General features: G+C 41.9%; 1 protein-coding gene across 3 annotated transcripts; it reads left to right on the forward strand.

The window, feature by feature from the left end:
- Positions 1 to 1,541: 1,541 nt before the first annotated feature.
- On the forward strand, positions 1,542 to 15,170 carry cc2d1b (coiled-coil and C2 domain containing 1B). Of its 3 annotated transcripts, none has more exons than XM_035169406.2 (26): positions 1,542 to 1,696; positions 1,958 to 2,104; positions 2,856 to 2,997; positions 3,509 to 3,609; positions 4,432 to 4,551; positions 4,794 to 4,940; positions 5,991 to 6,327; positions 6,697 to 6,815; positions 7,688 to 7,766; positions 8,025 to 8,108; positions 8,363 to 8,490; positions 9,596 to 9,668; positions 9,888 to 10,027; positions 10,115 to 10,244; positions 10,460 to 10,632; positions 10,758 to 10,883; positions 11,353 to 11,411; positions 11,780 to 11,896; positions 12,021 to 12,094; positions 12,178 to 12,236; positions 12,336 to 12,387; positions 12,500 to 12,599; positions 12,715 to 12,805; positions 12,927 to 13,049; positions 13,152 to 13,201; positions 13,307 to 15,170. In XM_035169406.2, the coding sequence occupies exons 2-25, from the start codon at positions 2,042 to 2,044 to the stop codon at positions 13,161 to 13,163; spliced, it is 2,649 nt and encodes an 882-aa protein (XP_035025297.2). In that variant the 5' UTR covers positions 1,542 to 1,696; positions 1,958 to 2,041; the 3' UTR covers positions 13,164 to 13,201; positions 13,307 to 15,170. The 3 variants fall into 3 exon arrangements, with proteins under 3 accessions (XP_035025297.2, XP_035025298.2, XP_047198003.1); XM_035169407.2 differs by having other exon boundaries at positions 4,797 to 4,940; XM_047342047.1 differs by having other exon boundaries at positions 4,800 to 4,940.
- Positions 15,171 to 15,181: the final 11 nt, after the last annotated feature.

Below are 15,181 nucleotides of genomic sequence, written 5' to 3' on the forward strand. Positions count from 1 at the left end.
ATTTGATTATTAAAAGACTATTAACAGTATTAACAAAATTTAATATTTACATAAAAATGAATTTGACTGGATGGACTTAATAAATGTGTTACTTTTATACGAGAGTATCTTGAATATTCATGTCATAAAATTTGCATATATTTAATATTTTACTGTTTTATTTAAGAGCGTAGGAGGTTGTTTCACCTTTAGCGAAACTATCTTTTGTTTCAGCAGCGAAGGAAACCGTAGATAAGAGGGAGAGAAGCTCTCATAGGACGAATGAGGACACGATAAACTGAATAAACTGACCTTTTTTTCGTTATAGACGAGATTCCTGCGGATTTGAACAAGTTTTCGTGGGAGAAACCACACATGGCCAAGAGATCATGGGTTTTCACAACTGGCTCCAGTTCTACCTGCAGGAGAAACTTGACCATGTGGACTGCAGAGGTTATAAAGCTCGAGACAACAAAGATACAGTAAGAAAATACTTTAACAAAAAAGCTAACAAATTAATTCTTCAATTAACAGAAGCCGTCATCTGTCGATACACATTTACACATTCATGTTAATCTTTGACATAATCTTTTCTGCAGTATAATCTCAAATACAAGATATACTGTATGTACTATATACTGTTCTATATAAAGCTTTCAATGTTTACAGCCTAGTTTGGACATTTCTACTGTGAGTCATCTTTTGCCCTGAGTTTGGTTTGTCAGGTACACCTCCTCACAGGAGGTGGAGTTTAGTGCTGAAACGAAACTGAGAGATACAGTTTTTTTACCACAAGTCATTTACAAGAACAACAACTTGGCAGCACTGCCTTAGGGATCTGGCTCTATCACTTATTATTCAGATGACAGTTGACTGTAATAAACTTAGGGTTAGGGTTATTTGTAAGTATTAAATTTGATTGACGCCAAGTTGAACTTAGTTACTTTTACTCTTCTTAAATGATGGTTTGACGCCCGATTCAATAAAAGAAAAAAAGATATATATATATATACACACACTCAGTTGATACTTTTTCTTTTGGTTGGCTTTAACTGTCCTGTAATAAATCCTACATTAATAAAAAGAATAAAGTCCAGTTTATGTTGAAACTGTCTTGAGGGGTGTTGATTTAATTGCCTGATGATTTTGTAAGATCTAGTTTGTGGTGCAGTTGAATTGTGCTGTTGCTGTTTTTGCGCTTTACAGACACATGTTTCTTTCCATCTCTCAGTGATAGAAATGAACACAATACAAGAACTCAACATTAGACTGCATCAGTCTTTGTCAGGTGTACCTAATAACCAGCTGAGCAGCTATAACACAACCGTGTGTACATATTAAAGTTGTGTTTTCCTTCTTCACAAGTCCATTAAGCACCTTGTCAATGTGAAAATAATGTCAGTCAAGGTCGAGGTACTTTTTTTCTGCAGGACAAGCATATTTACTTTTGGTACTTTATTTTTGCAGATGATACTTTTACGTATGATAGACAGTATATTGTTTTACACTTGTGGTATTTGTACTTTAAACGATATCCATACTTCAGTTGCAGATGTATTCGTGTATTTTATTGTGGGAGTCGGTCTCTGCCTGGGAGTCACAACCCAGGGACCGCGCCTCACTCTGCGCATGCGCACTCAGAGCCCCAGCACCATGTCAGAGCGCAGGGATGAGGCGGATGAAGTGAAAACTCTCAGATGAGGACGTGAACGAGCAGGTAAACACTCTCATGCTGCTGGACGCGGATCAAACTGTGTCACTCCCCCGCGTCACTCACCTCGACGCACGACACGTCGCTCACAGCTCAACTTAACCCCCCCCCCCCCAGGAAGTGAGGCTAAGCTAACGGCTAGCCCGCGGAGCTAACGTCAGCTGGCTGCCCGCTGTCTGTTTGGAGCCACCTGACAACCGCTCACATGACTTCAGGCAGAGAGCAGCTCGGCAACAAGGTCTGATTTCCTGTGTGTCCGTGTTTCAGGGGTCGTGGGCAACGCTGCACAGTCACGGAGGGGCTGGTTACACAACAACAACACAACAACAACAACAACAACAACACAACAACATGTTTGCCAAGAAGAAGAGATCAGCTCAGCCCAGAGGCCAGGGCGCTGCTGCAGCCAGACAGGTAACACATCTGTAACACATCTGCTGAGACACAAACTAATATCTGTAACACATCTGCTGAGACACAAACTAATATCTGTAACACATCTGCTGAGACACCAACCAATATCTGTAACACATCTGCTCAGACACCAACCAACATCTGTAACACATCTGCTGAGACACAAACTAATATCTGTAACACATCTGCTGAGACACCAACTCACATCTGTAACACATCTGAGACACAAACTAACATCTGTAACACATCTGCTGAGATAACAACCAACATCTGTAACACATTGTGACACCTGCACATCTGCTGAGACACAAACTCACATCTGTAACACATCTGCTGAGACACAAATTAACATCTGTAACACATCTGCTGAGACACAAACTAATATCTGTAACACATCTGAGACACAAACTAATATCTGTAACACATCTGAGACATGATACAAACCACAGTCTGACAGCAGCAGGAAGGAACAGCCTCTCTCATAGGCCTCACAAGGTGTGACATCCTCTGCCCTTAACCCATTGTCTTTTATAAGATTACATATAACTATGAACTATATCAGCCAGCTTAATATTGTGCAGTAAAAATGCAATATTTCCCTCAGAAATATAGTGGATTATAAGTATAAAGTAGGATATAATAGACATGTATATCAAAGTTTAAAAATCACCTCAAAAAGTACTTGAGTAAAAGACAATGTACTCTAATTCCAGGAAGGCAGTGAAGTAGATGTTGTGCTTGCTGGTTTCAGATGGGTCTGTTCATAGACCTGGACCCGGAGGAGATGATGAGTCTGGAGGAGAATCTGGACGACTCAGACTTGGAGGCTGAACTCGCGTCTATCACTGGAGAAAAGGCAGCTGTCAGAGGGAGAGCCAAGCAGAAGGGCAAGAGTGAGTGCACTGGTTATGATTCTAACATTTAGACATGATCGGACTATTTCAATTTAAAAGCCTTTGATCCAATGAGCTTTTTCAGCTGCATATTGGTCTGATATTGATATTTGAGAGATTAAAAAGCCTGACACGTATTTACAGGCTGATTTTAAATGTACTTCCACAACCGATAACCATGCACAGCAATGTATCTGCACTAATAAGCAAATATTGTCTAATATATCAGCCTAGTCAATTAATAAGTCAGGATTTAGTACACACAGTATATGAAGTATAACAGTACCAAACACAGCAGGTAGTAACCCACATACTTTTGGTTGTATAGAATATTATGACACAAACTCCTGCCCCGACATGTCCCTGCAGATTTATTGTCCTGCTCGTGTGTGGCCCCGTCTCCTCTAATGACTCGACTGTGTAATCTAGTATTAAGTATCGTATCATGTGATATTTGCTGTCACACATAAACTCGGCTGGATATATTTATAACTGTGTCTTTGTGTTGCAGCCCCTCTGCCCATGGAAGACATCGCTAGGATGGCTGATGAGTGCATGAGAGATGTGGATGACGATGACGATGATGACGTGGAAGATGACGAAGATCTGTTGGTTAGTGTTTGTGCATATAGGGGGGGTTTAGATTTCAACCGTCTGGAGTAGAAGGCCTTTTATCAGACACATGTTTTACAGGGGAATAAATTCAAATAGCTCCATAAACCTGGTGTCCAATAAATAGGTTTTATTTATGGTGAAGTAAATCCACAGAAACGAAACTGAAGTGCTTCTGGTCTTCATGACTGTCGGCCGCATAGTTTCTGCCTGTGTTTGTTTGTTAGTTTGCAGTATTACGCAAAAACTACACAACCGATTTCCAGGAAATTGTGTGGAGGGGTGGAGCATGACCCAAGGAAGAACCTGTTATATGTGGGTGTGGATCCAGATCCGGGGGCAGAGCCAGGATGTTTTTTATTATTCCACATTTATTAACATTGCAACATTTTCACTGATTCCTCAGAGAATGATTCATGGATCTTGAGGAAAACAAATCAGACATGTTCAGGGGACTGATATCTGTGATCCAAAATAAAAACCTGGATCTAGTGAATTTAAATGTGGTTTCTGAGGAAACTGTTCGGCCTTGGATGAGGTTTTCACTCTACTACGCTGTTGCCTCCACACACTCATTGTGAATCAATATAGTCAAGGTTCACATACATTAAATAGTAGATACTCAATCATAGTATTTAGAGTCACAAAGTACCTTGTCCTTGTACTTTGTGATGCAATCTTTCTGTCAGTTTTGCAATTGTAGACGTAAGATTTTAGGATTTTTATATTGATGTAATTTTCGTTTATTGTAAAATCACATATCCTTTTAATATGAACAATGAAAGGTGGCTTTTGATCAGTAGTCGTATTTCTCCTCCTCAGGCAGAGCTACAGGAAGTGGTGGGTGAGGGGGAAGCTGAGGATGTAGCAACTGTTTCCTCCTCATCTTCTACCACCGCTGAACTCTCTGAAGCTGTAACACGAGACTCTGCACCAGCGCAGGTACAACGCACGCCGCTGTCTGTCGTTCTTACATGTCAGTAGAATAATTTGTCTGCTGGTAACAGAACAGGACACACACACACACACACACATACAGATATGCAAAAATTGTCGTTATTACTGTATTTTCCTTGTATTATTCATCGCTGACAAACACTTTCCATTCTCAGCCCACAGTTTTGCATGCTGACTGATAACTCGATATGATTTGCACCTCTTGTTTTGTGCTTTCTCTTGTGAAGCAGCAGGAAGTAAAGGTGTCCTCGTCGGCCCCCGGCAGCCTCCAGCACACCCTGGAGGAGCGGATCGCCATGTACAAGACGGCCTCGCAAAACGCCAAGAGCGCAGGAGAGACCTCGAAAGCCCGGAGGTTCGATCGCGGCCTGAAGGTGGGTGAGACGACTGCCCGACGACAACATATGAACTCTTTTCTAGTAATGTGAATAACGATTTGCTGTGTAACAGATCAATACTGTCTGTTTACCAGGTTTCTTCCATAATTTATTCTACAAACACTTAAGAATGTAAGCTGAAGATATACGTAAATATCAGAATGTTATTTGCTGTAAATGGAAAAGCTAATGATACTTTTATCTAAAATGTTCCCACGTTGATTGCTGCAATCTCACAGTTATGATCCATCTTGAGCTGTTTAGACAAGTGTCATGTAACACAGTTAGAAGAGAATAAAATAAGTTATGTGTGATATTTACAATCAATACAGCTTGTCTGAATAATCATTTTGGGATGAAAAGATTTGTTTTGTTTCGTTTGTAATAGAAATTAGAGATCAACACTCTGCACTGTCAGCAGATTCAAATGTCGAGATCTGGGATTGTGGTGGTTTTTTATCACAGGTTTGGTTTCAGTTTCAGAATTGTCTGACCAGTATAATATCCTGTATCGTGTATTGTAGTGGTAAAAGAAGTTTTCATATCTGCTAGAGGAGTTAAGACATAAACCACACAGCACTGAACCCGAGCACTGAACAGTGGGAGGCCCTATTGAAATTGTAAGGATTATAATATTTTTTCAGGCAAATGAATTGGCTTTTTGAGGGCTTTAATTGAGAATGTTTTTTGTTGTTTGTCATTTTATCTGGAACTTCACTGTAAGCTGGAAAACAACTTCCCAGTCAGAGCTACAGATTGTATTTAACTGATCTGAGCAGCACTTAACAGCCTAAAAGCTTCAGACCTGTGAAAACACAATGTCTGCCTGTGTTTTCGTGTCCATTTGTCTGATCACACAGAGATTTTAATGCTGTTTGTCGTCTTTTAAATCAATTCTCTAATCCTCATTTTTATTATATAAAGTGTTTATATAATTTGTGCCTGCCCACTTGGGTTTTCCGTGTCTGGGCTGAACTGCTTTATTTATTACATATTAAGTTATTTTCCTCTGTTTTCCAACTCACTGCCTGTTACTGTCGCTCTCAGACTTTGGAGACGATGCTGGTTGCGGTGAGAAAGGGGAGGCCGGTGGACGAGGCAGAAATCCCTCCCCCTGTCGCCACTGGAGCCCAGAGGGACACCCCTCGTCCCGCTGTTCCTGCACGACCTGCCCCCCCTGTACCATCGAGTCCCCAATCTCCAGATCAGCCGGGGGAGCAATCGGAGGCCACAACGCCACGGCCTGCTGCACCAGAGATCGTCACGCCCACCAGTGATGAGGAGCAGTCGTCCTCCGCCACCACGTCCCATCTGAGCAGCGTCCCGTCTCCAGAGGAGCAGACAGAGGGACCTGCTCTGGTGCCGCAAACCGGTCACACAGATGGTCAGTTTGTCTTGGATTAGACACTCATATCAGTTAATGTGGTTATTATTATACGTATTAGTTATATAAGTTATTATTATCATATATTATAAGTGTTTTTTAGGGGAAGGAAACACCCATTTCCCCCTTTTCTTAGCGCAGTCAAGCCACAGCACAACCTTTGTCCTGTATTATTGTGTATAAATATATATCGTGACACATTTACAGGAATTTATTCTCGTACCTTAAGTTTGCTTTTCAGTTTGAATCTCGTTGCTTGGAGTCCCAGTGTATTAAATGGAGGGGTTGTCTGCTACTGGAATTTGTGATGAATGTGGTCTTTCACTGTGGTAATTGTTGTTTGTGCGTTTCTCTTCCGTGAATCCACAGCGACCGCGGCGACCAAGACGCTGCTTCTGGAGAGGCAGAACGAATTCAAGATGGCCGCTCTAAGAGCCAAGAAGCAGGGAGACGTGGAGCAAGCGAAACTTTACTTCAGGACCAGCAAGGTGAGAATCACACCTACAGGGATTTATGTGTTTTTGTTTTGTGTGAAAAGGGAATCTTCTGGACTTGAAATGCCTTAAAAAGTTGAAATTAATTTTCCTCGAAAATAAGAAGATATTAAAAAGCCTTAATTGTAATTTACAAAGTATAACAGTATTAAATAAGATTTTGTTTGCAAGATATTATTTAATTAATTTCTTTTTTGTGAAGTCGGATTCATCAGACAGCAACCCCGAACTATTGCTCACTACTGCTAGCTACGATGTTTAAGTAGCTGAAAGGTTGTTTTATTAGCAAAAACTTATATAAATTATGGATGTCGGACCCGGCAGTAACCCTGGTATAAACATGTACAATATTTAATCATCAATGGTTTTAACACAATGTCAGGAAACAACAGCACAAAGGGAAATTAATAACTTAATAAATCACCATTGTATTTCTCTTTTTAATTCAATTTAATGTATTGATTTATTCTGTCGGTGTATCACTCTGAGCTAAATGCAGATAATAACGGCTTGTTCCTGCATTTCAACCATTTAACTAAGCAGATTAATATTCTGCTACAGGAAATAAACTGTTTATTAACCTGATGCCTTTCAGATTTAACGTCTTGTTCCTGTTTTAAAAACACGTTCTTGTAATCAAACTGGAAGCTGCATTTAAAAACGCAACCAAATCAAAGGTCATCAATTTGCCGACGTTGACATTTTAAAATGTGGACATCCCACATCATCATTGTGTGTTCAGCCTGTTGCTTCACATTCTGACTGCAGGACCTTTCTCTCAAGTATGTGAAACATTCCCACAATGTGGACGCTGACAAAGGCGTCATTATGTCTGACACTGTTTGGATTCTGATTTTTTGCTGCAGAGGTTCGATCCGGTGATTGAGGCGTTGGAGAAAGGACAAGAAATCGACCTGAGCGGCCTCCCTCCATCTCCAGGACAGGGTGAGGAACTTTATTCATATCATGGTTTTAAAAGTAGAATTTAAATGGTGATTAACAGGAAGGATACAAAAATAAGTCATGTTGGGTTTAAGATGCTTTTTAAATAATGTGTATGGATTTGGCTTCTTTTATACTATAAATAAAAAATAGTATAACTCAAAGTATATATTCATTCAAAGTATTTTGAGCAAATTTCCTAACAGACGCCTGCAGCAGCTGTTTTAATTTGACCGTTCATCTCATGTTGTTGTGCTGAAGGTTCAGGAGGAAACTCTGCTCCAGTGAAGGAACAGACCTCAGGTCCAAACACACAGGTCACCCAACCAGTTGCTGCACCTCCAGGTAATAATTAGAATTTCAACAGTTAGAAACCACATGTTACAGAGTGCGTCCCTTCAGGGTCTTAACTTTCTGTTGGACCTGTCAGGCAGGATTGTTTTATATTTCCCCATCGGAGGTGACGTATGTAGGAGCTACAGAGAAACGACATATTCACCAAAATGTTAAATTGCAGATCAAGAATGATGTAAAATCTCAAAACAAACGTCTTGATATACGATTTGAAGTTGGACATTGTTGTCTCTCGGCCCCTGCAGCCCCTGCGCCTCCCAAAGACGTGCTGGAGGCTCTGGAGCAGAGACGAGCCAAGTATGTGGAGGCGTCGGCTCAGGCTAAAGCCAGTGGAGACGACCGCAAGGCCCGAATGCACGACCGCATTGCCAAGGTACTGGGAAGGAAGTGGATGTTCTCCACTCTCTGTCCCCTCACGTCTCTCGTTCTTCATCCTGTTTCATCATCATAATAAAGACAAAATTTCTCTTATTTATAATTATGTTAAAACCTAAAAACTATGTAGAGAGCAAACAAATTATATTATCAATTGTCAAGTCAAAGGACAAAATAAACAACACAACAAATAATGCAAATTAATCCAGTATGATGCAAATATATGTACATGCAAATCTCTAATCATTCTCATATCTCATGTGTAAAAAACACACTCACATCAATGTGCACATGCAAATTATATTATGAGCAGATTCAGCAACTTAAACAACGACTATAGAGCAGATAAAGTTTCAGGAGTGAACCCGGTGGAGACGGAGGCAGCTGCAGGTTCAGTGTGTTTGATACATTCCTCCGCATTTCATTTACTCCTAAGAACATCTATCCTTCCTGTACTAATATATTTATTGCCTTATTTTAGTGTGACCATTGACTGTATCTAAAAAAGGATTGTGCCTGAAACCTGTATTATCTCAAATGACCAGCAGAGGGGGACGCCACTGGTTTTTTACAGAAGTCAGCTTCTATAGAAGTAGAAGAAAAAATTACTCAGTTGATTTATAACGTCAGGAAACATTTCCCTAGAACACGTCTGGTCTCAATCTCTAGTTTAAAGTCTTCTTCAATACAGCATCATGTTCTTTTTATATATCATGGTCTGATTTAGAGTGAAATAGACCATAAAGCACCGAATGCCTTGGGGGGGCATGGAACGTGTGATTGATAGCTAGTTCCGTCCAATGGGCTCAGGTCGCAGGTTTAGGTGGGCGTGCACTGAGTCAAGCTCCACCCCCTGCTCCTCCCAACATGGTTACTTCTGGGTTCATAAAAACCACAATGCGCTAAATATCAAAGTCGAGGCTTCAAAACGACAGCTCCCAAACCAATGAGTGAATGAGTGATGTCATTTGAGCGTGACAAACCACCCAACCAGGATTCATGATGTAGTTTTGACAAATTAATCCTGCAAATACTTTAAATAATTAATATATTGTTGCATTAACACTGTTGTTTTAAACCTTTTCACGTCTCTGTCCCTGCAGCAATACCAGAGCGCCATCCGAACACACAAAGCAGGAAAACCTGTGGACTTTGACGAGCTGCCGGTTCCCCCTGGTGAGACACGTCTGGGAGTCACGAGTCTCTGAGTCGACCGTGTGAAATTAGATTTGCATTGTAATCCAGGAGTGTTACTTAAAGTATATAACAACACAAACTGTCAGTGAGTCTCTGAACCACGGCGCCGCAAGACTTGATTCCACACAAAAAGTAAATCCACAGCTCAGTGTTGAAAGAACTCGAGTCAGAATGAGCGTTTTGCTTTTTATTTTTCAGGATTTCCTCCAATCCCAGGCCAGAGGGCGACAGCAGCTGAGCAGGGATTTGTCGCTGCTCTGGAGGCGGCCAGTAAGATCGCCGATGCAGATACAGCTGAAGCTCCAGAGGAAGAGGAGGATGAGGAGAAAGAAGAAGAGGTGGAATTCAGCCTTGTATGATTATTTCATTATTATTCTTTTTATGTAAGTAAGTTGCTGATACAGTGTTTTTTCTGTGTGTTTTAGTCGAAGCCCTTTGTTCCAGAAGAGACAAGGAAAGGAACGTTAGACGTCCCCACCGCAGGTCAGGGACGGAAGAGAACTCCTTCAGCTTCTCCTGACAGATCCGCTGCAAGAGAAGCAATGTCCCCAACAGGTCAGTGTCAGAAGTTAAGATTTTACGATTGATTGATGATTAATAAAATTATTAAAAACTTCTTATACCAACTAAATGATCACCTTAGAAAATCACAAAGTATCTAATGGTAAAAGCTTTCAGGTTTAACTCCTAAGAGTGACACAGCTGATATTCTCATTTCTGCAAATACAGCTTTAACCTTTAACCCTTGATTTTCTGCCCTTGACCTCCAGTGGTTCAGCAGCTGGAGTTCCTGGAGGGTCGGAAGAAGCAGTACATGAAGGCCGCTCTGATCGCGAAGCAGAAGAACGACCTGGAGCAGGCCAAGAATTTCCTCCGCACCGCCAAGGGCTTCGAGCCCATGATCGAGGCAGCGCGCGGCGGGAAAACTGTGGACATCAGCACGGTGAGCTGAGAGTTCCTCTGTTAGTGGCAGATTATATCCTGATTCAGGAGAAATGGGACTAGCTCATAATTTCAGCTGCATATGAGCAACATCTCACTGACTGACTGTCTGTGCTCGGCCTGTAGGTGCCGTCGCCCCCTGGTGATGAAGACGAAGACTTCATCCTGGTTCATCACAGCGACGTTCAGGGCTCAGAGAAAGCCGAGCAGGTTTACACTCAACTGGCCAAGATCCTCAAAGAGCAGTACGAGGTAAAACTGCACGAGTGCGACTGAAACATTACTAAGATTATAATGATTTCCTTTATCAAGATTCATTTTTAAGTAAACATCTATTACTACTAAAAAAAAGTTTTGCCTTTTTGAGCAGAGTTCATTTTTGACATTGGAGAAACTAAAAAGCTCATTAATTTTAGAATCTTGATGTCACGATGAATGATTGTCGATGTTTAATGATTTATTAAACCAACAATAAAAATAATCATGAAAAACCTATAAGTAAAGTTTATAAAACAAGAACAGAACTGTCCTACATTGACATCAAGTCTCATAACAAATACACAGAAACAGAACATTTCCCAGAAGAAACGAACCAGACATTTTTAGTTTCGATATATTTAGTTTCTAAATGAATCCAGAGGTTTGTTTCCTGTTTCCTGTTTCCTGTCGGTTCTCCCTGTTTGTGAACACGGAGATTTCTTCTGGCTCTTCCTCCTTTTAGAAATGTATGACTCACTCCAAACAGTTCACGCACCTGGGGAACATCTCCGAGACTACAAAGTAAGATCCAACAGTTTTCATTCCATCAGGTTTTAAATACAAACTCCAAGCTCGGCTGTAAAGTTGAACTTAACTTTAACCTTATTAATGACTTAAAAGATAGATTTTCATTTAACCTTCTTTAAATCAGGTGACTGCGTTCTTTTCTTCTTATTTTATGATTATTGTCTCTTCCAGATTAGTTAAATCTAAATCTTTTAACAGCTTGATGTTATAAAGTGAACAACCAGGTTGTGACATCAGCTGACAACTTCTGTCTATGTGTGTGTGTGTGTGTGTGTGTGTGTGTGTGTGTGTGTGTGTGTGTGTGTGTGTGTGTGTGTGTGTGTGTGTGTGTGTGTGTGTGTGTGTGCGCTCGTGTCCTCCAGGTTTGAGAAGATGGCGGACACTTGTAAGAGGAGCCTGGAGGTCCTGAAGCTGGCTCAGTCACGGGGTCTGCCTCCTCCTAAGCATCACTTTGAGGAGAGGTCGTTCCACACGGCCAGGTGAGCACCTTCACCCACTCTGACATTAACTTCATTCTGCGAAAGTTCAAAACATCTGATTTAGTCCTGATATGTTTGGTGAAAGAAGTTATTGAGGTGACGTCGTTCCCTTCGTCCCTTTCAGGATCTTTCCCGAGCTGAGCAGCACTGACATGGTTGTTGTCATCGTGAAAGGGATGAATCTTCCAGCACCGAGTGGTAAGAAGATCAGTCGACACATCGTCACACTACAACATGCTCAGGTCTTATACAGGGAAATGAAAAGTTTCTTCTTCCCTCAGGAATCCAAACCAACGACCTGGACGCTTATGTGAAGTTTGACTTCCCCTACCCGAGCAGCGTAAGAAATTCAAACTGTAGCTTCTTGTCACAGCTTCCACCGGCGCCTGAGACCTTTATACACCAATGATTCTTTATGTTTGTGTTGTGTCGTGAGCAGGAGCAGCCGCAGAAACACAAAACATCCGTCATCAAGAACACAAACTCTCCAGGTGCGTTCACGACGGGATTAAATCTGTTTTTCTACAATCTTTGGTTTTCTCTGAATGAACTTCAGCTCTGCAGTTCTGCTCCACCTCTTAATCCGTCATCTCTTTCCACCAGATTACAACCAGAGCTTCACGCTGTCAATCAACCGCAACCACCGCGGCTTCAGGAGGGTGGTGGCGTCCAAAGGCATCAAACTGGAGCTGCTGCACAAAGGGTGAGTCTCTCTCTCTCTCTCTCTCTCGCTCTCTCTCTCGCTCTCGCTCTCTTGCTCTCGCTCTGCCCTCACGTTGAGGCTGTGACAGTGACGATGATGTCGTGTGTTGTCTCAGAGGTTTCCTCCGGAGCGACAAGCCGATTGGGACGGCCCTCGTGAAGCTGGACAAGCTGGAGTCCCAGAGCGAAATCAGGGAAATCGTAGAGGTGAGCGGCACGAAGATGGAAAAACAAAAAGACAAAAATAGCTTTGGAGAAAGACACAGAACAAATCTGTAATGTGTTTAATATTTAGTAGATTCTCAGTCTGCTGTGTCTCTCCCGTCAGGTGATGGACGGTCGTAAACACACCGGAGGTCGTGTGGAGGTGAAGATCCGCCTGCGGGAGCCTCTGAGCGGGCAGGACATGCAGACGAGCACCGAGCGCTGGCTGGTGATCGACAAGTCCCAGGTTAACACTCAACACACTCTGATGATATTAATTATCGCAGAAGACAAACCTCTGACTGTGTTAAACTGCTGATGTTGATTTGTTTCTTTTGTTAAATCCAAGGTTCTCGTTTAGAAGAAGCTACAGGATTAAAGATAACTCACAAGATACAGGTAATTATGATGGTACAGACATAAAAACTACTGCTTTACATTTTTAAGTGTATTGAATTTTAAAATGTTTCCTCCTGACTGGTAACGTCTGTATCTCTCCCTCAGAAACACTCAGAGGAGGTGAAGAGAGACGGGCGTTTTGGATCTGACTCTGACGAACGGTCTGTTGTTCAGACGCAGACCAACGTGGCTCTTTTCACAAGAAAAAACACACAAAAAAAAAAACGTTTGCACATTTGCCGGACACGAGAGGTGAGGCTCACGCAGCCGTCTGCGAGCAGAGCGGTTCACAGAGGGTCGGCTTGACCTCGTGTCCGTCGACAGGCTGAGGAGCTGCTGTGGCGTCACGATGCGTCGAGGAGATCCAGAGACGGCTCCTCTTCCCTCCGCCTCCTGGAGGACGGCAGCGTGTCCCCGGGCTGATGAAGAAGGGGCTCAGTGACGAGCTCCCCCTGATCCTGCTGCCCGACTATAGTTAATATAATAGAGAGAAAAAAGAATGTGTACATATTCTTCATATTATACAGCTCTGGTATCTAGAACTGCACCTATGCACTAATACCAAAGTAATCACTGTTGCTGTAAAATCCTGCATATTTGAAATCGCCTTTAGCTGCCAAACCTGCTACGACACGACGGGTTCACGTGTGTGTGACGGGAGGTCAGTCGTCAGGGTTCTTCTTTATTTCCCCACACTACTCCTCCGCTTCTCAGTGTGAGCGTTTCAGGCCGACGCAGCGACATTACAGATGTTCTACAGGAGTAAGCCAAGGAAAAGGTACGATTATTTAAGAGTTATTTTACAGACCGCACTCCCTGTTGGCACCTTTCACTGATTTAGTTGCTTTAGTTGTGTTAGACTGACATGTTTGTTTACAGCACAAATCTGAGAAACGAAGGTTTAAACAGATTCGCTATTTCGTGAGTATTTCACGCTTCTCCACTTTCTCCCTTTGTGAAAAACTCTAAAAGGTCGTGGGTACGGGTTCTGCCATCTCACGTTAGAGGTGTCGAGCTTCTCATCTGCTTAAAGGATCTGGAACTGTTTGTTTTCTAAACTATGCATCAGTTCTCTCACGTGGTGGAAACTGAATGTCGAGATGAGCCCGTCGGCGTCTTAAAGGGACGGTTCACCCAGATTACAAAGAGGAAATGTAAGAACTGGCATTTTATTCAATGTGAATCATCTAAAGTTTGCAAGTCGTTTGTTTTTGGGGGGGATGAAGAAATATACTTTTATTTCACTGAGCTTTGTAACGAAATATAAAGAATTTTGCTTCGTCCCATCGTGTCACTATCATGGAAAATACGTCAAATAAGCCTGTTGCCATTGGATAAACATTTAAAGTAAGAACTTTCTGTGAAGGGATTTGTTTCCTGCAGATTTCCCTAAATCTGGATATTTGATCAACTTGAAACTGGATTGAAAAAGTTACCGACACCTGAAGCTCATTCCCGAGTTTTAGCTTCCTTCAGCTCATTGTTTTGGTTTCTCCACTTTCTGAGCAGAAACCAGAGACGAGCCGGTGAACAGAGGGAAGCATTTAGCAGCTAAAGAGTCAAACATTTCACTCAGCAGTAGGTGACGAGCTAATAGAGGGTGAAAACTGCACGTGAATGAGTCAGGTGACCAGAAACAAGAGTCCCAATTAATACCTTGAGAATATATTTCTTTAATTTGAGTGAACTGATCCTTTAAAGCTTGAATTTCAACCTTTGAAATGAAAAAATCTGACGAAAGACGCCGAAAAGAAATAAAGTTCCGGAGTCGACCACATGAATTCAGTTTCCAACAGTTTTACCTCAACGTCTGCAACATCATCCAGTTATCAACCGTTACCATGGTCACAACATTTCTGTTTCTCACTGTCATTTACTGCACTTTCTAGTAAAACATCATAAATCTCTGTAACTGACATGAAGTTCACTTGACACTTTGTCCTAAATAATTAAAACACTGTTACCAATCCTTTGATCTTC

This window comes from Hippoglossus stenolepis, chromosome 11, assembly GCF_022539355.2.
Source record: "Hippoglossus stenolepis isolate QCI-W04-F060 chromosome 11, HSTE1.2, whole genome shotgun sequence".
Lineage (NCBI taxonomy): Eukaryota > Metazoa > Chordata > Actinopteri > Pleuronectiformes > Pleuronectidae > Hippoglossus > Hippoglossus stenolepis.